General features: G+C 37.6%; 1 protein-coding gene across 6 annotated transcripts in view; it reads left to right on the top strand.

Moving 5' to 3' along the window:
- Positions 1 to 27,193, top strand: part of astn1 (astrotactin 1) — a 490,568-nt gene that overhangs the window by 86,058 nt on the left and 377,317 nt on the right. For all 6 annotated transcript variants that reach the window (XR_009783285.1, XM_061732846.1, XM_061732845.1 and 3 more), the window contains exons 3-5: positions 16,481 to 16,731; positions 17,125 to 17,267; positions 22,035 to 22,184. Coding sequence is in view for 5 of the 6 variants with exons in the window: in XM_061732846.1 (XP_061588830.1) it covers positions 16,481 to 16,731; positions 17,125 to 17,267; positions 22,035 to 22,184 (544 nt within the window). In the remaining variant the exon portion in view is untranslated. The remainder of the gene's footprint in view (positions 1 to 16,480; positions 16,732 to 17,124; positions 17,268 to 22,034; positions 22,185 to 27,193) is intronic.

Below are 27,193 nucleotides of genomic sequence, written 5' to 3'. Positions count from 1 at the left end.
GTTCTTCGTCCGGTACCGGTAATACTTTGAGACTTACAGTGACAGGCATGAAGGCAGTAAGTTCATAAAAATATTTAAACAAAATACTGATTATACAATAGCATTCAGCTGGGTAAATGCTTACTAGGCTTTGAAAGTCACAAAAAACCCAAAAGAACGAAATTGATTACAGTTTTTTTTTGGAGGGGGGGGGATATATTCAAACAATGTTATTCAGTTTTAAATATATTTGTATAAGTGACACAGCACTAGTAGGGCTACAGGTCTATGGATTTAATTAAATTGAACTAAAATAACTTTAAATCGATTGAACAACCCTTTTTCATCTTTAATCTTCAAAGGGAAATTATATTGTTGGAGTGTACGTTAAAATAAGCATGAGGTGAGACACTATTGGATAGCGGATGTGGTTCTTTATGAATGTGTTTTAGGGTGGATAGTTGCTCCTTCACAGTAACATGCCCAGGATTACAGCAGCTGTTGTAGCAAGCACAGCAAACTCTACTTCTTTCAGTCCATCAGGCCTGACTTTAACATTTCCTTCCAAACTAAACAATAGTTTCCTAAAACAAAATGTTACTAAATAACACAGGTATGAATGTAATTAGCTATTATGCATTTGTCACACATATAAAAAATTGTGAACCAGCAACAATAAATGCTTATCTGTTAGAATTTAAAATTCCAAATGAAATAGAAACAAACTTAAACAATACATCAGCAACTAACTGAAAATTGAATAGATTGTCTTGTTTCATGGTTATGTTTAATTTCTCAACAACCATTTTTTGTGAATATCCAGATTGGTATCTGGTCTTAATATCAGATCAGTACATCCCTACCTGTATCACATGATTAAATAGCTCAAAAAAACTAACTCTTGTTGCAACATAACTTCAAAGAAATTGCTTTTTGTATGACATTGTTTATCTATTTTCAGGTCATGTAGAACAAAGTAATTTGGAACAACTTAGAAACAGACAATGTGCTGTTTATGTTAGCAGATATGGATTCTTGTTGAAAGTGCTACTGTGACTCCTTTTGAATGTGGCTTTTGGACAGGCAGCCGCTCACTCCCTGTACCAAAATATAGTTTCACGCTGTTCAAGCCTACTCTCTTATGTAGAAGATAGACACCAAGAAAATGTCACGAAAAATCACATTTTACACGCGGCAAAGGTTGTTACTCGGATATAATTACTTATTTCTGTCCTACTTTGAAAACATCGGAATCTCCAGGCCAGACGTTTGTCAAAATGTGCTCATACTTGTTTATAAAATGCATTTGATTAGTAGCACCTAACTTAGCCTCTTAAGTGTCCAGCCTAAATGCGCCGTACCTTATTGTAACATCTAGTTTTTAATTTGTCTTGATACGTAAAAATTTACTGAAATACTTTTTCCCGATAGTTTAGATTTCCAGAGCTCAGAATAACATCATAACTTTTCAGTTCTTTCTTTCTTTCTTTCTTTCTTTCTTTCTTTCTTTCTTTCTTTCTTTCTTTCTTTCTTTCTTTCTTTCTTTCTTTCTTTCTTTCTTTCTTTCTTTCTTTCTTTCTTTCTTTCTTTCTTTCTTTCTTTCTTTCTTTCTTTCTTTATCAAGCAGATGATATGGACTTGAGCTGCTCCGTGGTCATAACCCGGTTCAGCTCAGCCAGGAACATCTAATCCGCCACAGCTGATTGCTCTGCTGTCATGGCCACAATGAGACTTTTTTTTTTTTTTCTTTTTCTAATGGATGACTTCTCACTCCAGGGCTTAAAACCTTGCAGACAAGCCAAACTTACAGCTGGCTACCTAACGGAAGACAAATTCTGTAGGTTGCAACATGGTTTGGAAACTTTGGATCTGAGGTATGAAAAGTAAATGTTATCTGTTACTTGAGCTAAGCTTTAAGACATGTTTTATGCTATATTTGAAATAAGAGACTTGAATGAATTGAAAGAAGCCTGCTTTCCATGGTCTACTCAATGTGGATTTTTTTAGGAGTTGGAGTCATCCTCATAAATGCTTCAAAGCCTCTCCTCTCGTAGTCACATCAACAAGGTGACCACAGTGTCCTCCGCTGGCTGCAGCTGGTCATCTATAATAGATGACTAACCTTGTGTATGTCTGTACTAACGCCAGGTGAGGCAATATCAATTCAAACACATGTCCAACTCCAGCTTGAACTCTGCCGGCTCAGACAGCTACATAGAAAAATTACAAAACCGAGTCTGAATCAAGAGAAATAACAACACTACATCATCAAAAATACAGCATATTTTCAGTGTGTTGTTAGTTTATCGATAGGCTTTATTGTCCCTCTGCCATGAACACTCCCTTTTTAATTTTCAAATTGTAATCAGTTGCTGTTTTGCTACAGGGCCTTGATGGATCAGTCCAATCTGCACATACAGTGTAGAGTCATTTAAACCAAACTGAGCCAATTACATTATATGATTGGCTAATATTTTCAAGCTCAGGGGTTAGTTTTGATGTTTCCCCCCGTTGACTCTATTTTAGCTCTATTGTATTTCCTCAGTGGACATAAAACTGCCTATATATTTGTGCTAGCAATATAGTGAAAGACAAACTAAAGCATAGGAATGAAGGAATAGTATGAAGCAATAATTTCTCAGAAGAATACTGCAGTCCAGGCCCTGATTACTTGTGGTATTGTTCATTAGCTGCATGGTGTACAGCAGGGGTCGGCAACCTCAGGCACGCGTGCCATGATTGGCACGCGGCGGCATAATCATTGGCACACTGGAAAAGGCCCGCTCGGTTGGTCTCAGCAAAAAATGTCCGCGGTTTCCGCGGAACGGGAAAAAAAAAATAAAAAAGTAGGGTTACGGCGTAGGTTCTGCGTCGATTTAACGCAGGACCATAAATCAGCCTTCACAGACAGACAGCCAGGACGCGGCAGCAGCAGAAATGAAGAGGAGCGGCAGCTCAGTTTAAAACACATTTTTGCAGCGGGACAAAAAAGCAGCAGCACTGCTTTTTTGCAGCAGGTAGGCTGTGCAGAGATGAGTGTGGGCTTGCCACCCGCCCCTTGAAATACGGAATTGTTACGTAATTGGGAATTAAAAGTTGCGTTCCGTATTGAACCAATACGGAACCCCTTTGCGCTCCGTTGCCTAGTTAAGCCTCATTTATGGTTCCGCGTTAAATCGACGCAGAGCCTACGGCGTAGAGTACGCGGCGACCCGCAACGTACGGCGTAGGTTCTGCGTTGGTCTGACGCAGAACCATAAATCAGCCTTTACCTCTCACTGCTGCTAACTGCACCGACACGCGCGGCTTTAAACAAAAAAAAAGTCAAGTCAAGATGTCTCCAGTGGCTCCAGACACCCCACCTCGTCCTAAAAGAGGAAACAGAGGTCTCCCGGAGGTGTGTCAGGCAGCATGCTGCAGGAACCTCCACAAACGTAATATAACGTCACAGAGGAACCAGGCATCTGTTGCACAGTTCCTCATACCTGAAACATCCCCTGAGCTTGATATGGTGTGATACGGGACATTTATTATGCTCTTATTTATTGGTCATAATATACAAGTGAAGGTCGGAAAATAAGAATATATTGCTAAACTTAATTAGTTTCAATAAATTCAACTAAAGGTGAAACAAATATATTATTTCCCACTACATGCAAAGTGAGATATTTCAAGCCTTTATTTGTTATAATTTTGATGATTATGGCCCACAGCTAATGAAAACCCCAAATAAAAAATCTCAAAAAATTTGAATATTTTATGAAATCAATAAAGAATTAAATAATCAAAATTATAACAAATAGTTCAGTGGAGCTCCTCATCACTGAACTTTGAGCAGATCTGTTCGGAGTTCCACACTACAGTTCTGAAAGACAAGGAGCTGCTTGTCTTTTGTAGTTTTGTCAATTAATTTAGGTGTGAAAGGGGGATTCTGGCCATTGTAGAAGTTTAAGATATGATTATCTTGATTTCAAGATTTATTCATGCATGAAAAATTACCCATGATGATGAATGCGTGTTATTATGTTATCAAAATGCATCATTCTTTGCAAAAATTCTGATTTTTTGTGTGTATTCTTGCATTGATAAAAGATGTGATTATGGAGCTTTGAGACCACCAGAATGCACCATTTTGAGTCTATTTTTCAAAATTTTCCGGGGGGGCATGCCCCCGGACCCCCCTAGAGGGTTTGCGATGGTTTGCGATGCGCCCTCACTCGTCCGCGTCAAGAATTTTCCTCTTTTTTTAGGACAAGCTGTTCTGATGCTTGTAAAATATGCTTGCATGTGGCCTGTATAGAATATAATTCCAGGTGTGTTGGAAATGTTTTTGTATTTTGTGTCATACCTTAATGTAACTTTGTTTTAGCCTGCTGTTGATTATGGCACATTCATTCACAAGAAAATTTCACACTGGCACTCCATGTCAAAAAGGTTGCCGACCCCTGGTGTACAGTATTGGTAATATGCACCGATTTTGCCTCAGCTGTGCCAAACCCCTTGAATTGAAGTTTGCTCTGGATCACTGGTGTGAAATAACAAAAATGTCTTGCTGTGCCCACTCAACCCAAAATGTGAGAAGCAGTCTCTGTGCCAGAGGCTTATTGTGGTTTGAGTTAATGGCAACAGATCCTGCCAGGTTTTACTTTTTTTTCTTAACTTTTTTTTTTTTTTGCCTGTTTTCATTGGCTTGAATAGGAACTTCAATGTACACACATTACAGACATCTATGGTGTGGGTAATAAAATCAGCATTATGCAGCATTAAGTGTTGATGCTACTAAATCTTGTTATTAATTTGAAATGAAAGGCAGGTAATGGCAGTCGAGTCAGACTAGGATCTGTTGATCTGTCAGTCAGCACTCATCCTCACATCCCAAACCACACAGACCTCACACCTTCTCTGAACTCTTTTGGTTTCCCTGTCAGAACTAGACAGTCTCGCCCTGAACCTCCAGCAGAGAGCTTAGCACGTGCTCAACAACATCCCGCAGATCAGACAATAGTGGATTCTAAGAAAATAGTGGATTCTTCCTCTAACAGTCAGGTGAAGCGGCAGCTGGAGAGACTTAACTGGAGCAAGACTGCAGGTCCAGATGGTGGCAGCCCCAGAGTCCGGAAAGCCTGCATGGATCAGCTACAGAGGATTTCACAGCAACTTAACCATAACCTGAGCGAGGAGAAAGTTTAGAAAGTTTTTCTAGCAAAAAAAATTATACACGAGCCTGTTTGCTTCAGGATGCATTTTGTTTATTATCATGGAGTTGAAGATGAAGATCATATACCAGAGAAGTAACTGCTTTTTGTTCTGGTGTGGGAACTATCGCCTCATCTTGTGAACAAAACAGTTGTGAATTTTTAGGAGGAACACGAATAAGCCACTATTTACTTCCAGGGAGAGGATAGAGGTATCTGTCATTCAGGTCAGGTTACGTGAGGCACTTTGAGGAAGTTTACAAAAAGGGCCAAAGCAGAATGTATTTCACATAGAAGTTGGGTCCTTCAGTAATTGCGACAAGATGTTTCCAAATCTTCTTTTAGTCTCTTGTGTCAAGTAGACTGACTTCCACAATGATGCAGCAGCAGCATGAGAAACCAAACAGACTGATACAGAAGGCTGAGTCTGTGCTGAGGACTGTTCTCAAGTCCTGGAGCTGATTGGGCAAAAGAAATGTTGACTCTGAGGCGAAACATAAGAGATAACACTAAACATTATGTACACACAAGGATTAAACAATGTAACGTCCTAAGTCAAAGATATAGTCAAGTTTTCTTCATTACAGACTGATGCGGAAGGTCATTCCTGCTACCTAATTCTTGAATTGAATTGAATTGAATTAAATCAAAAGTAGTAGGGGAGCATTTCTTATGAAAATATCTGCAAGTCTGAGAGGCAAGCATAAATATTCAGCTCTCGTCTCTGGTGTCATTTAAAACCGAGGATGCATATGTCATTTCTCAAGTCCTTCTTGCTTGACATTTGAGAATGAAGGTGCAAGTGGAAAGCTGGATTACACACAGCATCTGTGGAATTTCTTAGATTATTTTCTTTGATAGAGACAGGGCTTTGGAAAGTTATCAGCTTATACTTCCAGTCTTTGTTCTATATTTGACCTAATGGATATGTAGGGAAGAATTTATTTTAATTAGAGTAGTTTTTTTGAGTTTTAAGCATAAATCCTGTTAACGTCTGTGATAACAGATAGAGGAAGAAATCAAAGTCAGATAGGGTATAAAAGGAGATCAAAAAGTGCAAAAATGACATGAAACAACAGGTTTTATACTAGAATATACTGGCATGCTTCCTCCGGACCTCTTAGTTCTTTTGGTTATCTTTGTGTTGTTTAACTGTGTTTCCTGGATTATCTCATTGCCACTTCTTTTGCATCCCAAGATAAGGGCGATTGTTTTTTCGTTTTTTTTTTTTTTTTTGTCTTAATTGTCCATCTCTTGTGGGAGTTTAGGAATGTAAGCACAATATTTGCAAATTTAAGCACGCGTTGAGAAGGAAAGAGAGAAGACAACACATTAGTCCTGTTTTAACAAGTTGAAAGACTCTTGAGATTTTCATGAAATATCTGTGACATTCTCGTTATGGTTTCTGGCTTCAGGTGTTTTGTTGATTTTCTGGTTTCGCTAGATTAGTCAAATAAACTGAGTTGTCGCTCTACTTTTCCCTTTATCAGTCTGTTCCCCTGCCTATTCTGCCTGTGTTTTATTTTTGTGATTAGCTCCACTCAGTTCAACCTTTGTAACCAAATTCATTTTTATAATACCCTCGCAAACCTCACTTTCTTTCTTGGAAACAAATTCACTCACTGATATTACCTAAAAGTTTGTCCAAGGAAGCGGGTCATTGTGACACTCCTCAGTTTGTTGAATATCGACATGGTGACCCTCCAAAGACCTGTGCTGATAACATTGATTATATAAACCCTGAATCAATGCAGCCCTTGCCACTTGTAAAGCAGGAGGCACTGCAGGTGCCTGTAAAGAGAGCATCAGCTGAATCCCAGCCTTTAGAGCTGCTCTCCAAGTATTAACAGCATGGTGTGGTTTTGAAAAGCCTGCTGAATAAGACAAACCAATCCATAGCATCACTGTGGGCCTGTCTGCAAGGTTTCAGTCTCTGATGCAAACGACAAACCTTCACAATGGGACAAAGGAAAGCATCAATTTGTGTGCTTTAATTAAAAAAAAAAACAACTACATACATGTCTCGTGTTAAATGAATGTAATTTAATTTTGATTACAGCTTCCTTGCCTGCTTCACATGTAAAAATAGCCACTGCTATATAGCTACTTGTGTCAATTGTATTGTATTGGTTACCCAGAGCAGTTTCAAACGAGCAAAAATAATTTTCAATATCAGCATTCTGCACTTTTTATTTCTTTCAATGATTCTAATATAAATCTGTTTTGTTGGTTTCTGCACAGCCATCTTTAATTTCCTTTCTATTTGCAGTAACGCAAACAGAACTACACTGAACTATCAAACCACCAAGTTCATGATCCACATTTTTTTAATGTGGGTTTCTCTTTTCTGCTCTTTATTCTTAAAGTTGCTGCTGACCTCAAAGAAAGTTAGTTGGACCTGATATGATTTCATTATAAAGTTTAATTTCCAAGTTTCCAAGTTTCGAAGTTGGGATTTCAGCCAAAACCATGGTCTTACAAAGCAGACAATATGCCTGTAGTAAATTAAGCTTGGATAGGAACTGCAATGTTACATGTCATGAAGCTGGTTTATTGTTTCTTTGAAAAAGACGAAGAAACACTCGCCTCGTGCATATGAAGCAGGAACTTGAAGGGTGTTCTTTTCTGTTTTTGTTTCTAGGTTGTCGACACTCCTGAGTCTTGACACATGTCAGTTAGTAGTGGAGTTGTTCAAATTGATACAGATCAGATTTTGCAACTAAAGCATCAACCCAGTTACATTGCAGTTAGAGTTGCAATTTAGTCAGCTCAGTACGGTTGATGTTTGACATGCGATACATGCCACATTTCTTTTTTCTTAATACTGAAAAAAAAAATGCGGTTTTCAAAAAAATTAGTTAAGTCTCTAAATATGTATGAAACAAGTTCTTTTTTAACTCGTACAAATCACACTACAAGTTTTGTTATCTGTTGCATTTGGACAACACCTCTTTCTATGGAACAAGACATTGCGTCTTATCTGAGCTCTGCAACCACCATGACTCCCCATGCTAATGGAAGCTGACTTTTATTCACAACATCTACGCTATTATTTTTCTGGCACTCTACCATAAACTTTTAATTTTCAGAGTATTTGTAGAAACATTGTGAACTGCTAGTTCTCATTCACTGCTACCAAAAGAATTAGTCACACATGAGCAAGTGTAAAAATGAGTTTTGGATTTGAGTTGATGAAACTTTGGAATTGATAGTTATTTGAAACAGTTCAACGTTTGTACCAAAAAGAAATTCAGAACATGAGTATCTACGTGCACATTCTGAATGCAGAAACCTGCTGAAACGTAGCATACTGAGAAACACTATTCAGAAATGTTCTTATATACCATCTATCAACAGAATACCATCAGGAGTATGTGATTTGATGGCTTTGTGAATAGTTTGCACAACATGATTGTGTGTTTTATGCAAAAAGTGCATTATCTGGGTTCTTTCAACCTCATCTCATATTGCTGGCACATTGTGATGTTAAATATTTACAGTAAAAACAAAGTAAAGTCATCAAGGAAACTTTTCATATACTATTTTCTTTATATTACAGATGTAAATTGAAAAAAGAGTACATTCTTTGTTTTTTTTTAGGGGATGAAATAGATTTTTTTTTTTTTATGTAAGATTGTTTAGTTGAGTAACTGATTTAGCCATTAAGCCCCCAATACTCAAACTCCACTATAACCTTAGTTACGGTAGGGCCATAGCTGGCCATTCTCTCCCCATATATACACACACACACTGTACAGACAAAAAGTTTGGACACACCTCGTTCATGTGTGTCAGAACTTTCGGTCTGTACTGTGTGTGTGTGTGTGTGTGTATGTGTATATATATATATATATATATATATATATATATATATATATATATATATATATATATATACTGTGTGTGTGTGTGTGTGTGTGTGTGTGTGTGTGTGTGTATGTACTAACAGTCCTTTTCAACAACTGCTGGCATAAGAAACCTTTTTTATTTTGTATATAGTTTGATCTTGGAGCAGATGTAAGTTTTCTTGAGCATATGTGAGAGTGAAGGTGAGAGCGCCCTACACCAGCCCTCTTGACAGTCTAGCTAACTTTATTAGGACCTGAGACAGATCCTGTCAAAGAGGACAAAAGGACAAAAGTCACAGACAGTGAAGTACAGAAAGACAGACATGAATAGAAGATCGTGATGGATCTTGTATGTGTCATTGATGATGATGCATTAGTGTTTGTGTAGTGAGGTATGATGTATGTAGATGAGTGTATGCCCCCCATGCAGAATACCATGCACTGTGTATTCATGTAGCTTTCACTGTGGAATTGTGTTTTTCTAATTTAATGTTGAGAAAGATTTTTTTTTTAATAAATTAAAGATGGCTGCATAGAAGAATTTATTTTTTCAGATTTATTTTTTAGAGAACAACAGAAAGACAGAGTCATTTTGTTGAAAATAACTGTGTACGTGTGGAATAGGCCTTAATTTATCATGTCTTCAAATTGTCATGCATCACAGTTAGCACACCTGCTTCCACATCTCCGATTACCTTTACCCGTATTAAGCCTGCAGCTTTCTTCACGCTATTTGAGTGTTTCCTGGTCTTGCTTTGTCTGTCTTCTTACAATAATATTGATAATTACAGTGATCACAGTGAAAATGCCTGTCAGATGGTGCACTTTGGTCCAGACCTGCTCACTGCCATAACTTGTACATACAGTATATGCACTTTATTTTATAAAAGTCAACAGCAGTCAACCACAATGCAGTTCAGATTAGTATCTGATCACCATATAGAATCTAGGCTATCATAGCTTAAAGTTATTTGAGCTTTTATTGAATACACCAAATTGAATCAAATGATGTAAGCAGGTTCTGTCATTAATTCTCATTTCCTGTGGTGGAACATTTGTGTGACATGTGTGAAATGGGCTTTCGACTTTCAAATTTATTCAATGTCAAAAATCAGCGCTGTGTAAAGCCGACTGCTAAAATCCCCGACAGTCTAAATTAGTAGTAAATCTTGTACTTCAGTTTTGGATTCATGAGTTAGCTTGATAACAAATGCATGAAAGAATGGATTCAGTATTTGAACACTGTCAGTTTCCTGCGTTAACACAATGACCTGGTATCAAATTCAATCAGTGGCCCTTCTGCAAAGATAAAGTTTATTATATTCTCAGCAAGAAACTTCCTTTTCCTATCTCATGGCTGTCAGACAGTCCAGATCTTTCCGCCTTCCTGATTCTTAATGCCTGTATCCAAAGATTAAGTGACAGATTGGTAGCTCAGCTCTGATATCATGTCTGCTCTGTTGGCCTGACACAGACCATGTCTTCTCTGCTCCATTCAGGACTTACATGGCAGAAGTGTAAGTCATATGTAGCACTGGTACTATTATAACATCATCCCCATCCGTTAGTAAGTGGATTATGGTGCTGCAGCGCTGGCATGCTATGATGTGTGGTTTGGTTTTATTGGCAATATAAGAGAACACAGTCCACTTAGTCCCCACTTTGATTCAAAGTAATGTTGGCATTAAACTGCTTTTTTCCATATCGCCTGTATTAGTCTTCTGTGCGCATGGGTGCTAATGCTTGTTGATGGTTTTGAATTACATTTGTCACTGAGGCTGATTTGATTGAGAACCTTTTGAAGCACTTGACATTTGACATGTTATTCTAATTTACCAAGGGATGAAAGAAGCAATCGGGGTGCTTACTGTTCCATTTCTGCTTTGGACTTACAGTACATCGTAATATGCTCACTTATCAAATTCAAAGATTTTCTACAATCTTCTTTTTGTTCTTTCTCCTGGGTGAAATACTCAATTTCCCACAAAACAGTTGTCTTATGTCACAAAAAGTGTTTCAGGGACGTGTGACATTTCAAAAGCAGATGTTACCTTGCATGTCTTGAGGAAATAAGTAATAGAAACTCATTGAGAGATTTTAACTTTCATGTAACTGGAAAATGCTTTCAAACATAGCTGAATGATTTGTGAAGAACATCTAATTTAACTATTTCTCACAGATACTGCAACTTTAATTTGATTTGTGATAAAATGTTTGAAAGTTACGTTTCAGTTCATTATTCACAATCACTTCTTCAGCAAAACCAGCACGTCTTTTTTTTTAATGCACAATGGTTGTACTGTTTCCTGTGGTTCCATGTTGAACACTGTGTCGCCTTGCAGGGTAACGAAATACTTCCAAATTATCAGTATTGAGTCCCATAAATATATGTAACCTTTATGATTTGTTACGTGCATTGGTTCAAATTGTAATTTCAATCAAAAATCTATTAGCTTTTCAGTCCTACTTACTACTTTTCTGAATCTGAATCTGAATCTACTTTCAAATCTACATGATTACTGCACCACCAAGACCACAGACCCTCTTACCCTCATTGCTCTTGATTGTCATTATTCACATTTTCTCAGACACTTTCTTTTACACAATCAGGTCATAGGACACAGGACAGGTCTCTTCCTCAATAAACATATTTTGAACCATGCAAAACAAGCCACAATGTCATGAGACATTAAAAGGAATGCAGCCAGGAGTTATAATATAATTATTTGTAGTTATATTAGTGGCTAACTTCATTCATACTGTGATCTTTACAAATAATCCCAGTCTGACTCCAGGACTTTGAGATGATATTCTGTGGGGGCTGTACCATCTGTTGCAAAACTTCTTGTTCTCGTCACTGTGGACGGCTCTTTGGGTCTCTAGCTGCAAGTTTAGTCTCTTTATCATTCTGCACAACGATAAAAAGAAGATCTGATGCCCCCTTGATTGCAGAGCGTGAGTGATGTGATTTTGAGTTCTTTGAACTTTTGCATCATGCTGCATCGTTGGGGGTATTGAGTGGAAAAGTAGGAGGCAATGCCAAAAAAGATGAGATGCCCAACGTCTAAGTTTAGTCATTGGATAGAGTACAGAAGTGACATATATTATATGCTTTTAACTGACACCTGCTGTTTATCCTTTGTGTTCCTTTATATCCAGTTTTGTTTACTCTGGATGTATTTAAATGCACAGCAAAGCTGTCATATCAATCTAGTTCATGACTTATTCTACATAAGACCCTGCTGGTAAACTGCATTTTCTAATCACCTTGATACAAATGAGATTTTGTTTGGAGGAATAATCAAATTAAGCTATGTAGCCTAGCATTCTGATTTCTGTTGCATTATGTAAACATGTATGAAACCTTAATTGCACTATTATGCCCTAACTGCTCTAAAATGCATGGTCTAAGTGACCCCTGTCAGAGTGGAGCAACATGGCTGCAGGAAAAAAACGACTTTTCAATGGTAGGAGAAAAACCCAAGTAATGTACTGTAGTTTTAGGGATATGTAAGCCATTTAGACTTTAGATGGGCTCAGACATTATAATGGCTGGAAGATGTACTATAATACAGGTATGAATCATTAATCAAGCCATACTTTGTAATGTACATTAAATATGAGTAAAAACATTGTTTTTATTTATTTAGAATAAGGTCAGTATTTGAAATATTGTTTAGTATAGGCAATTCCTGTTTACTATTTGTTGCTAAGCAGTTGCTGCAAATGGAGTAATCGGGGCTGAAGTGAAATGTTCATTTCAATACACTAGGCTAATGTGGCTATCCATTATTGTTAACATATTGATTTTGTGCTGCTTTAAGTGCACTAGATTTGCACTTCATTGAGCTTATCAATGGCAGATTGCTTCATGTTTGCTTTTTGTTTAGCTCATAACGTACTCCCAAAATAAAATCTTGGAGTGGAGTAAAACAACCCCCCCAAAATAAAGCAGTTTCCGAGCGTGCTTTATTTGGATAATTATATTTGGAGTGTAGTCATTGTTTTCTGTGAGTGAGTATAGGGCGTCATCAATACTGACTTTCAGAATGCTAAAAATGTAATCATTGCAAACCAGATGACTAGGGCCTCCTTTCTGACCACTGTGCATACAGATTTAGTGTATAAGTGGCTCATGTTATGGCGTCATTTATTAATGTCCTTGACTGAACAGATTAAGCAAACAACAAATGCAAATAAGCTGCCACTTTTCCAATCTGAATTAATATGAGCAACTGAGACCCGTTTTTATTTAGCCTCAGAGTCTCAGCGATGTTTCATGTAAATTACTAATTAAATCACATTTTTCATTTCAATATATTTGCTTAGGTTTCCATAACTTTGCTTGTTCATTTTGCATACAAACTGAAATTTTTTTTCAGTTTTTTTATTTGTATATGTTTTATTTGACCTTTGCCTTTGTGTCCTGATGAGGCAATAGCCTACTAACCTACTGCCACTGTTTTTTTTTATGTACTTTAAGAGCTTTCCTTTGACATTTAGTGTCAAAGGAAAGCTCTTTCATAAACATGTGTTCACCTCTGGCTAGAGAGAGACCACTGGTCAAGTTTGTTGCAGTATTATTTTACTTTATTTGAATAAATCCTTCTGTTGTGTCAAATTCCTGATCTGTTTTTCCATGGTGTCACCTTGAGATTGCTCGTAATGCCTTGAAATTTTCCAAATTGCACTGTGTCTGCTTCTCATTCATATGACCCTTTCAGTGACTCAGGGTCGTGTAAGGCATGCAGAAATGTTAACTTGTTCACACTTACTGAATACGTGATGTTATCTATTTAATTTGTTCAGTCCCCTTCTTATATTTAAAGTGCTCTAGTCTAGATATTTATAATAGCCTTAAAATGCAAAGATTAACATTAAATAAATAATGAGTCAAATAAGGCACCCCAGGAATTATCATTACCAGTATTCAGGGTTTTTGCAGTCTTCTGAGTTTCCACAGGCTGTGTGCTTTTTGACTAGCCTTGACTTTGATCCACATCCTGCTTCTTGGCAGGATTCTCTGACTCGGCTCTCGCCTTTTCTGCTCTCTGTTTGACTCTTCCCCTCTCACAGGCTTACGCTCTCTGTAGTTTCTGTCTGATTCTGTCTCCGTCCTCCCTGCTAACCCGTCCTCAGGGCAGGCTCATCCTCCTTCATCTGTCCATCTTTTACCATAACCCAGCTCTCTGTGGGTGTAGATGTTGCTGTATCCCTTTACCCCATGGAGCTTCTCATAAGTCATTAAAGTCTGTGGAAAAAAAAAAAAAAAGAAAAACAGAATGGAATAGCTCATGTGACCTGACCCAGTCATCTGGTATCAGTGGCCCATAGAGGGCACATACAGGATGAGCTGATATTTCATGTCATCTCCTTTATTTCCATAGAATTTGTGCAAGTTCTTTAACATCGGGTTTTTTGTCAGATGGGACGAAAGTATTTCAGTATCGTGATGAAAAATTGATTAGTGCCTATTGAACAGATGATGGTAAGCGTTAGGGAGGCCAATACCCTTCCCTGTCCTAACCTCATTTCCTAACCCTAACCCCATCCCCCTCCCCAGCCATCCAGTCACTCACCTTGCACTCACTAGTCACTGACGAAGACACAAGGACACAGGAAGCTTACTTCATTGTCCACTTGCACCCACAAGCATGGTCAACGGCCTACGTTACCAAGTAAAGCACAACACAGCACCCATTATCAAAGTCCTGCGACCTCTGGTGGTGTCCACACCAGACATTGCAGATAAAAGAAAAGAGAATGTGTTGGTGCACCAGGTTTTGACTGGATCTCGAGTCAGAGTGCATTTCCTTCGGTGTTTTTAACTCTGGGATGATGTTAAGCGAAGGAGGGAGGCTGCCGATGTTATTGTGCGGATGTTATGTACATTTCTTACCTTTTAAAGCAGCACAATGTAACTTTTCCACCTTAATATAATATTTCCAGAGTCATTGTGATGGTACATCAACTTACCACACAGGTACAACAGGTACAACAGGTTTAATGACACCTTTGTCATGGTCTGAGGGGGTCTGTATCACCTTCACTGGAACTATGTAACTTCGAGGTGCATGGTAGGAACCCTTCCACACTACTGGTAAAGCACTACCGCTTTTGTCCAAAGGAGCCGCCAAACTCAACCAAAGCTGAAAGTTACATTTTGCTGCTGTAAAGGGGACATATTTACACAAAAACAACTTTCTCCTTGCTTGAGTGAGATTTACAGGGTTCTGAGACCCAGATGAGAGGAGCAGGATCCAGCCTCACCATCTCTATCTCCATCTAACCTCATGTCATATTATTATACCTCTGAAGAAGGTAGCACAAAGCTTTGACAAAAGATGCACATGCCACAATGGTGGGTGGAGTCAAGTTGAGTGGCTGATTCCACCCTCTTAAACTGGCTGTTAGGACCAGAACTGTGAAAACATGTTAAAAAGAGCTATTTCAATGCATCTTTTTGGCTTTGACCTAAGGATGTCATAGACGTGCGATTATGCCTTCGGGATATTGTTTTGGCTTTTAAAAAAGGAGCACAATAAGTATTCTTTCAGCCCTGGACCATGTTCAGTAGCATTTACCAGCAAAACATCAGTAACTGCTACACAACAGGTCTTGTGTAAAAATGTAAATCAGAAAAATAAGCTATGGCCTCAGGTCTGTGAGTCATAGGTCACCGAAACTGATCTAAAAATTCCTCACTGCAGGTTTATCAAAATGTGTTGTAAAAGTAAAGAAACACATCTACCTTCATGTTAGGCACGAGGAAAGCTTTTTCTATCAATGTGCCCTGCTGTACACCTTTCAGAAATTGATATCAGTTGCGTTTTCACACCAAAGGCAGTTACATAAGGTTCAGTAGCCTTCAAGAGGAGATAAATAAGTAGATTTTAGTGCGCTACAGTCTTTCACAGCTGTTTTCCTTTATTTCTTTTTGATTTGCCAGGCTAAACTGACTGATTGCCATCTCCTGAAACAAACCTGTCACTGAAACGCAAGCATATTATTAATCATCTCATCTTTCTGTCAGCAGTGAAAGAATGAGAGTATTTACAAACTATTAAACTATGCTTTAAACAAAAGTGAAGGCAGTTGCTGCTTATGGGGTAACCGATCTCAAAACCACAAGTAGACTTTCACGATAGCTGTCACATTGCAATGGACATTAAAAACATTTTTCGACCTTTCCTTTAGTTATTTCTTTTCCCGGTGAAACGGCTAACACCAGAGTGACTATTCATTACAACACTGTCAGTATTATTTGCCAAATTTGAAAACGACTGTTTTAAAAATTGTGCTTTAAGCATCACCACTTTGACTTTGATCTATATTCTTACACTCAAAATCATCCAACTCTGCTCCTGACTGTGACTCTTTCTGCTCTGTCTCCCTGCCTCTTTCTCCTCTGTCCCGTTTTTCTGTCTGCGCTCCAAATGCCACCCTCCTCCCCCTCAGGGTGGAATGATCGCCCTTCTGCTCTCCGTCCTGTGCCTCGTCCTTATCCTGTACACTCGCAGGCGCTGGTGTAAACGCCGCCGCATCCCTCAGCCTCAGAAGAGCGCCAGCGCTGAGGCGGCTAATGAGATCCACTACATCCCATCAGTGCTGATGGGAGGCCAGGCTCGGGAAAGCTTAAGGAACTCCCGGGGTCAGGGGCCGAACTCCAGCGGGACACTCAGCATCCGGGAGACACCGATTTTGGATGGGTATGAACAGGCCTGGGTGTATTGGGAGAGGGAATTCATTTTAATCCCCAATAAATAAAAACTGACAAAAGTCACATGCAATAATCAAACCACTATTGAGATCATGACTTACGATATTTAGTTTGTCAGTCCATACTTTATGCAGCTGTGGTGGAGAATTGTTTGAGTATTAGGCAGCTGCTGATGCAGCCTCCATGCTGATCATCTCGTGTCATTGTTCTAGTGTGTAATGAGTTTTAGAGCTCAAGCATATAAAACTCCCCGTATCAGTACAGTTTGTCACACTTGGAAAACGGTATGACTCCATCAAATGCGCTAACCATTTGTGACATTCAATCTAATTTAGATGAGTCAAGATAATGCAATCCTAATTGATTTCAACCTCATCTTCAGGTATGAGTATGACATCACCGACCTGCGTCACCATCTGCAGCGAGAGTGTATGAATGGTGGGGAGGAATTCGCCAGCCAAGTCACCCGCACCCTGGACTCCCTGCAGGGCTGCAACGACAAGAATAATATGGATCTCACACCGGGTAAGTTTACAGAATGAAACAAAAAAGACAGTAGAAAAGAAAGATAATGAAAAATGAAAAAAAAAATACACTTACAACTGCATCACTGAATCAGAGGCACTCAACAAGATGAGAAAGTGGTTGCTCACAGTACTTTTGAAAGAGTTCTGCACACTTTTGAAGGCATATTTAGTTTTTATCCTTTGAATTTTGGCTTCTGCAATTTTTGGACTTTTAACCTTTAGTCATTAAGGATGCTTACTGTTGTTTTAACCCCTACTCTCTCATTTGATATATTTGTAGGTTTTTCAGATGGTTTGTGTTTTTAACATGTGCATTTTCTCAACAGATTGATTTGTTTAATTGTATTTGTGGCAGGGTGGAGGAGCAGCAGCCACTCAGGTGATGGGTCACAGGTGTGTCCCATCATCCTCTCCACCCATCACCTGAGTGGCTGCTGCTCCTCCACCCTGCCACAGTATTTATACTTCATTAATCACTGAAAGGAAATTATATAAGTGATAACGACAAAACATCACAATGACGAGAAACACCTACTGCTCGTCAGTGTAAGAGCCTGAGAACCCGGCAGATTCCCATTTTACAGTGTAAGCAGGCCTGACACCCTCACTGTTGTTACTTCTCTATTTCCAAGTGAAGGGGTACATTGTTTTAAGGATATTTTATAATAAATGAATGTCTATTTGTATTTTCACAGTTAAGTTGTTCAAAGACACTGAAAATAAACTATTTTTTCCACTCATGTTTATTTGATATAAGTTAAAAGGAAGAAAAAAGCTAATAACAGAATCAAGTTTGTCTTTTATTTTTTTTTGAAACTTTCTAACTTTTTTTGACTTGGAACTTGACACTTATTAGTTTTACACTAGTTGATTTAAAAAATAAGAATTAAATGTTCCAAATACAAATATGCAAGTCACATATGTGGAAAATACACAGGAGGAGTAAGAAAAACAATGGAGCTGAAGTCTTTTGCTTGTTGGTTGGGTAATGCTGCTTTCTTTGTGGCTCAGGGAGAGGTCCAGCTGTCCAAGGGCACACAGTCACCCCCCAACAGTTGCATATTCTGGTCCTGCTGCTCTGTTCCTCTCCTTTAGATGTCCTGGTTACTGTTGTTTGTGTCCTTCAAGGGAGTCTTCATGCATTTTCCACTATGCTGAGCTACAAAAAACAGCAGCAAAACCAGCAACGATAAAATAATTTACACGCCCAGTTTGAAGCAGCAGCTCATGCAGTGTGTTTCTGCCCAGGCCAAAAGATCTGCACATCAGCACCCGTGTACTTCAGGAAGCGACACAAGGAGAGCTCAGCCAACAGTTCAGCGTGGCCACTTGTTTTACCTGTGAAACATAAAAAAATAGGTTTTGTCTCACTCTGACACCATTAACATAAAATCTGTTCCTGTGACTTTGTGATGGTATGTGTTTTATCTGGAAATGACTGGAAATGAAAGAACTTTGATGAAGATATTCTTCCCAGAGGAGGGAAAAAACTGTTTTAAAAGAAAGTTTTGAATCCCATTTTCATTAAAAGTTTCAAAGACTTTTCTTTTAAAACAATTACGACTGTTCTATTAAGTTTATAGAAAATGTGTTACTTTTTACATACAAGACGCTTATTGCTCCATAAAAACATTTAGAAATTAAAAAGTAACTACGACTTACCTCATTAAGAAAGAAGATTTTTCTTTCCATTTTGCAATACATTTTAAATATAAACAAAATAATAAGAGAGAAAGTAAAAAAAGGTCACTTTTGCTCCTGACTCAGATATATAAAAATATATTAACACAGGTGTAGTGAGTGCAGCAAATATGGCTAATTGGATTTTTTTTTTTTTTTCTTACAGTTTTCTTACAGTTGATGTATTATTTTTTAACCGAGCAAATAAACAAGGACAAAAATTAGCTCACACTAACAAGCAGGCTGGAAACACTTTAATAGTACGAAGCGCTTTACACTATCCTCAGAAAGTACAGAAAAACCGCTGTGTGCCACCTGTTCAGGTATTTGCATCGGTATTAGAACATCACCTCTGTTCCTGATCTAGTCAGTTCATGGGCTTTAAACATCCAGATGGCTTATTACTTTTTTTTCAGTTTATTTTTCATGCTTGAAATCATCAAAAAGGCTTCAGTGTAAGCAAAGAAAGTAGTTTTTCCTTCTTTTTCAATTGTTGTTTTTTTTTTTTTTTTTTTCCCCTAAGCATTTGTTTTTCGAAATCAGTGATGCTTGAGTTTGAATAACACTCCCCTGAGATTTGCTATGTGAAGCGGTGCACTTGTGATGCAGGTATACTCTCTGAATTTCAATAAACAGCAGGTTTACCCTGGAAATTCACCAAGCGATCAGTAACGGTGACGACACTCCTATATGGTTTTCCTATGAAATCCAAACAACCCGACTCCAGAGCTAATGGAGGCTGAGCAACGCTTTTAAGATTGGTAATGTGAAAGAAAAGAAAGTACAGGCAGCTTGCCACATATTGAATATTGACAGACAGAGAGATAATTCAAAAATGAAATTTTCATTTCTGCTAAATTAATGCAGACTTTAGGAAATGTTTTTTGTAAGTGTTCCTTGTCCGAATGAAAAGAAACATACAGTTGTTTAGGTTTTCTTCCTATTACGATTACATAAACAGCGTTAACACAACCAAGAACTTTAGAAAAAACCTTTTATTCAAATTTATCACATTTTTTTAATTGTGATTGGTTGGTTTTATTTGTATATTTTCTACATTTGTGTATTTTCATTGTGTTTCTTTTTCTTTTTTTTTAAATCTTTTTTTGTATAGTGGCATGACTGATAGCTTACATTGTTGGCTTTGATCCTGTTTTCCGGTTAAATTTTTCTGACGCATTATGTTTTTCTAATCGCTTAATCTATTTTTTAATCTCTAACTTTACTTTTTCTGTTTGCGAGTTGCCTTTATTATGAAAGGGGTGAAAAACAATGGTGAGTTACACCTTTAGGTGGACACTGATTGGCTGTCCCGGTGTGTGGGCGTGGTTAACTACGTTAGGCTCAGGCGGGGGGACGGTGAGAGAAAATGGAGGAGCGTGTGAAAGTTGTCGGTCCAGTGAATTTACATTTCTAAAACGCCCCGACGGCAGCATTGATAAAGGTAGAGTGATATATGTTCTTTATGTTAAGGACTTTGGTTACCACCGAAGCAGCTGAAGTTTAGCCACATAAACGCAAAGCACCCGGTCGAGAGCGCAGCCGCAGCTAACGTTAGCAGCAACGATGTTGCCACAGCAACGCTCTTCCCCAAACTAGAGGCGAGGAGAGCACCATGCGCATGCGCACGTCTGCGACCTTCTCGGCGAATGTTCTTGCCAAGTGGATGGAAATGTTTAGGACTGCATCTGTTCAAGTTTGTTAAAAAAAAAAAAAATACTTTATAAAGCCACCTTTTTTTGTTATATATCAAACTTTTGATCTGCCACAATAATGTAATGAATTTAAGGGAAAACAGTTCCAGTTTAGGGCTTTTCTCTGCAATTTTGAGGTGAAATTAAAAAGATGAATTAGATGAATTAATTACAGACCTTTAATCGCTTGACAGCGCTGAGATATATATATATTAGGGCTGGGCGATTTTGGACCAAAATAAAATCCTGATTTTATTCTCTGAAAACCCGATTTTCGATTTTGATTTTTTTGGTAAAACTACAAAAGACAATGGAATAAATTGTTTAAAATATTCTTTCTTTATTTTTAAAGAAAAATAGCAAACAAATTTCCCTATTGGGAATGAAGTGCAATTGAAAGATACTGTTAATCCTCCTTGAGTTTAGTAAAGTGACAACATTTACAATTTTCTTGTAGAGATGACTAGACGAGTTCTGTCCGTAATGCAGCCAGCTGCAAAAAAGGAAAATCGATTTTCCGATTTTCCTTTTTTAACAACGATTTTGATTAATAAATCCGATTTAGATTTAAAATCGATTAATCGCACAGCCCTAATATATATATATATATATATATATATATATATATATATATATATATATATATATTAGTTAATACGAAGTTGCCTTTAACTTTAATGTGAATGTTCTGTGGTTATTGTGACGCGGCGTACGATGAAAGTAGAAAACACATTACGTTCACACGTCTTAGTTTTTCTGTAAACACACAAACTTTTGGTCGTATTTCCTCTCACCAAAGACAGCAGCATCCATCCCTCTGGAGACCACGAATCAAATTGAATCAGAATTCATTATCTGTTTGCATTGTACAACGTTTCAGTTACACATGGAGGACAGAATGACATTGCTGTTACTACAACAGGGCTGATGCCATAACTGAAAATGTTCTTTTTTTCCCTGTTATATAAAATAAATGAATAAATAAAAAAAAAATTTAAGGACGGTTATTCCAGTGATGTACTGTAATGACGTTAGTTATATTGTTTGCCAGGAAGACCATTTCTGAATATTTCTAGAAATGGATTATTTCACCCTCTGAGTATTACATGTGCTCTGCCCATTTCCTTAATTAGTTTTAATTTCATGCCAGCTTTTCTCAGTCTGTAATTTTGGTGGTTTCACTTCACCCCCAGTAAACAACATGCTGGATGTGTTTTCTTAGCATTACTAAACTCTATGCTTGCTACATTTTAGTTTTAAAAACACCCAAATTCAGAAAAGACAACCAATTTTTCCAAGTGGCTACTTTCCCATTTTATAGGAAAAGGCTTTCAATTTGCTTCCAAGCCCCTATTTTCCCACGTTTGTAATTGTATCCCACTGGTTCGCAGTGAACGACAACACGAAACTGGCTCTGATGAACAAATACAAGGACAACATCATCGCCACCAGCCCCATCGACAGCAACCACCAGCAGAACACCCTGCTCCCTCACAACACCTCCACCAGCCAACGCAAACGTCTCTCCAGCAACACCCGTGGTGAGTCACCCTCTACAATATCACAAGGACCTGAAGCAAACTATTCTCATTTAACACAACCGCTCCACATTGCTGGAGCTTTGCATGAACACACTGCTGGTAAAAGGTAAAAGGTTGGGGACTCGGGTGTTGATGAGTCTGCATTCAAGGACTTACCACTTTTTTTTGTAGGAATTTAGCTGCATTTATTTATAAAAAAAAAAATAGTGAGTGGGCACGTGGCATTGTTCACTAACAGAAAAATGAAAGCTGTTGCTAGGAGAGGCCATCAACATCTGTCCAGAGTGTCGTTATTTATAGCCACCGGATGTTTTTTTTCTTCTCTTCAGCGATTTCATATTACATTAAGTATCAAATGTTTTCTGTTCTAACATCTATTAATGAACTAGCTTCCATTTGCTTTCATGTTAAAAAGTTCAGCCATGGTGCGTTGAAGACTTGTATAACTTTATGTCAAATTTATGTCTTTGATTTGGTTTTACCATTCTTGTTCAGATTTTCAGCTGCTGACAGTTGGTTCCCTTTTTGTTGTATTTCCTGTTTTATCATTTAGTAAATGGTTTCAGTAGATGGCAGGTGTGAAATGCAGACAGGTCAGTTTAACGCACAGACTATCCTTCATATGGGCCATGGTGTTGTAGAAATGTCCACAAGGTGGTTCTGCCTTGTCTTAGATAACAAAGTCCTTTCTGATAAAGACATCAGCATAAACTGCTGCACGGTCTGCACTGCTTATACAGTTAAAGATCAGTATCTGGCTTTCATAAATGGAACCGCCTGTGACATGTGTACTGTTTATCTGTTTTTTCTTTGAATGATTTTTTTCTTTTCCTTTGTGCTAACAGTTGTTTTCAGAAGTGTTGCTAAGGCTAGATAGAGGATAGATAGATAGATAACAAAAGGACATTGGTAAGTATTAAATACAGAAAAATAACCTACGCTTTTTTTCCTTATTTTTCATTAAATATAGCCCTTCATTTTCCGGACTTAAGAAAGACTGCAGCATGTGCAGACAGCAATTATATATTCATATGTTAGTATATATGTGTGTGTGTGTGTGTGTGTGTGTGTGTGTGTGTGTGTATATATATATATATATATATATATATATAGATTTTCCACATTGGCTACATGACATATATGTTTTGTGGCGCAAGCTGAACTGCATTATATAAGCTTCAGGTTAGTTGTTTTCAGCAAAATTTACAGTTAGAACTTGATATAATCTTCAGATTGAACTCTTGTCAGTAACAATTCATCTTCCATACTCTTTTTATTTTGCAACTAATATGCCCAAGACGAATTACAACATGTTATGACAGATTTCTAGACAATTTTCTCAAATGTTCACATTCTCTTGTACATTTTTTCTTGCTTCCTTTTATCCAGTGTAACTGCTTGTCCATTAACTGTTATACCCATTGAAATCAATGCTCTCCTTTTACTTTGTCTTTACTTTGTTCGCCTGCACTAGTGCTGTCATCATCTCAACCTGTCATCTCTTCTCATGTTCGCCTCTGCCTGCCTAAGCTGTGAGAGGTTAGTCCAGTAAGAAACTAAAACTCAAGAACAAAAGGTAAAAAAAAATACAGTCGAGGATTTGTCGAGACAACAGCCCACAATGATGAATAGAGGAAATATGCGGCAGTGACATTTTTAAAATGTCATGTTTGGAATTTTCTCTTGACCCAAGACCATAATTCATTTTTCTCCACGCTTGGCTGCACTGATGTTTTATTATCAGGCCAATTAAAAGCAATTTTGAAAATACATGTAAAAAAAAAAAAAAAACAAATATATAAACTTACTTTTCAGTGAAATAAGAGTGTCCAGTGTAAAATGTCTGTTAAATGCAGAGTGGAAACACAATCATTCATATAATTTCAGCTCAATGTAATCTGTTTGTTATAGCAGTCATTTTATTAATATTTTATTCATGATAACTGGAAACCCAACATGCCTCTTGGGAAATTATATTTTCTTGTTTTTACCTTGACGGCAGTGTATGGTAGTACGGCGGTGTATTGACTGGCATTCTTGCATTACAACAAGGGGGTTCAGAATATATCTTGTGGCTAAGGGCCTTTTTGTGGGGGGTTTTCATGTCCTCCCCATACCTGACGGTGTTTACTCCAAGTACTCTATTTTCATACCACACTCCAAACATTTGGTTATGCTTCAGCTTTTTTAACAGATGCATTATGCATCCTCCATCCAGGTACTCGGTGACCCCTACTGTCTGTGTGTGCAGACGTTGATGACTTAATTGGAGCAGGGTAACACACTTCAAGATACTGCCTTGTTGATGTTATATTTTAGAACTGATGCCTTTCAAGAGTACAGGCAAACTCAGAGATAATCACATATAATACTTGGCCAGGTCATGCTGCTGGATGAGACAGTCTGGCAATGGCTGTAAAAGGAGACCAGAGCAGATATACTGCCACCCGATGAGTGGACTATTAGCAGGTGTTTGAGAACAGCCAGAAAGAGAGGAGGAGCATTACAGTCACAGAACCATAAACACACAGATGCAAGGCTGACTGGATGACATGGAGAAGGGTCCTGGAAGTTGGTTGTCCCAGACATGTTGGTTGTTCTTCTTATTATTTTTTACCTTACATGCTTTAAAAAATTGCTTTGAGTATTCTGTTCTCACTATACAAAAACCTGCACCTCTTCTGAACAGGAGGACGCAGGTGTAAAACTATATAGTCCAATAGTATATCTATTTAGACAACGTATTTAACTGACAATGACACGTACACAAAATTTTCAAAGCAAGTGTCAATAAGGACCTAACAATAATAATGATAGTTATAATAATGATACTAATACACTAATAATTATTAAATAAAGTTGTAATACCAGCCTAAAGTTTTAGAAAATATTTCAAGTATCATTTCATGGGAATTTGATAGATAGTTCTGTGTTAAGATGGTTTTTGGCCCCTTTTAAGTTACTTCAAAGGAAAGACATTAAAAGTTCTGTCTGTTGCGGTTCAAATGCAGCTAGAAGGCACATCTTTGGTTGCAGAGTCATCTGGGGTCTTTTAGTTTTTGTTGTTTTTCCTCAGATATTTCCTCTCTTCTCTACTTTATCTTGATCTTATTTTATTTCTTTATTTATTCATTTATTTAGACAATGTCTGTCAGTATTTGGATAAGCCCTTGGTCTTCTTTCGTTCCTCTAAGCTTGTCAGACCGCTACCTTAACAGATAAAAGATGAAAGGAAACTTTTCATCCTAATTAATTAAGTTCCTTTTTTTCTTTCTTTTCTTAATACATCAACACAACTTACTTAGGGAGTAAGTAACAAGTTGGACAAATCTTTTAGATTTATTGTGATTGTGTCAGTGGTACAACATTAGCTTGGGGTTGAAATACAAGGTGTTTTTTCCTGAGGTATTCAGTACACACACACAAACATTTTGTAATTTCCGTGCTTCAAGGTACAAATTTGCATTTTTCAAAGCCGGCTGCATTAGAGCGAGGTTGCTTAAGCAGGCAATTAGATGTTCTTCATCCAATTTTGAGTTCCTTTTGTTGGGGTTTTCAGTTGATAGTTTTTACACAGTATTTGTCAGAAATACACACATATGTATTGTTGTCCCCAGCTGATAACTTGCATGTATGGGGCTAATTAATGACTCCCTCCTTTTTTGTCCCAGTGCTTCGCTGCACTTCACATGTCAGCATGATTAATGGACTCAGTTCATAAGATGTTAAAAGTGCCAAAGTTGCCAAATGGGGTAAAGTGATGTAAGGGTGGGTGAGATGAGTGGGTCTCTGTCAGCACATCAAGGTTTAAAAATCATGTCTTCACTTGAGGGATTTGACATTGCTATGAGTTGCTTCATGGAGGGCTGGTTTATAAAATATATATGAATAAAAAATATAAAAAAAATGTTCCCCCAATAAATCAATGTAGAACTCTCTAGCAACAAGTAATCAAAGTAATGGCTCTCTGTCTAATGCTATTGTTTAGAGGCTGCTGAGCAATATGGGTTTTTGTCTGGCCCATTCAGACCCAGTTTTGGAACTCGGGTCATCCAGCAGCTGATTTTCTTATGCCGATTTTTTTTTTTTTATGCCGATTTTTTTGGGCCATTATGCTTGACTAATTTTCTTTTTTTTTATACTGTGGTTAATAAGGATATCCTTTTACCAATTATCTGCCCCATGCCTATTCCTGTACGTGATCACAGGGTTTTCCTGTAGCCCATCCCAGCTATCATCAGGTGAACCACACACACTTCTGTCTATCGGCAAATAAGAACCACCAGAATTTCATGGATGCTCTTATGGACTCAATTTTGTCCTTTTTTCACTTTTTCTACTTTTCAATTATTTTGTCATTAGACCTGTTGCAGCAACTTCACGTTAGTTTATGCAATAACTACAAATCAGTGTTACAAGTGGACACAAATGTCTAATAATAATGATCAAAAATCAAAAAAATTGCTGATAGATAAACAGAAGTTTATATTGCCTGTAGATGAGTCATCTATTCATTTTATACAAACAAACTCTCTGTGTTATGAATCTATAGAGGTTGTAGATGAGAAAAGTAGGAAAGAAGCATCGACAACTTGGTATTTGTTGAAGACTTTATTACACACAAGTAAACTGTGTAGTTCTGTAGTCAATAAAAAGTTGTTAAAGACAGGAGAGGCCGTGGCGCAACATGAGACGATAACATTGCAAACAACTTTCACTTTAGGGCAAAGAAATACCAAAAATATCATTGGATTCCGTTTTTCAACCAACTTATATATATATATATAGATATATATATAGATATATATATATATAGATAGATAGATAAATAATGTGGGAAGGGCCGAAAACATGGAAGCGCAGCAGTCCGGTCTTGAAGCAACACCTGCACGGAGTGTTGTTTTTTTTAAATTGTTTTTATTCATTCATATCAATCTGTGAAACAGAATATTCCTTAAATTGACAATATTAAGAATGCAAAAAAGGCAGTCTGAGAAGTTTCCTCCCAG

Source organism: Cololabis saira, chromosome 10, assembly GCF_033807715.1.
Source record: "Cololabis saira isolate AMF1-May2022 chromosome 10, fColSai1.1, whole genome shotgun sequence".
In the NCBI taxonomy this organism is placed as follows: Eukaryota; Metazoa; Chordata; class Actinopteri; order Beloniformes; family Belonidae; genus Cololabis; species Cololabis saira.
The sequence above is the reverse complement of the archived record's forward strand: the minus strand, read 5'-3'. Positions and strand labels throughout refer to the sequence as shown.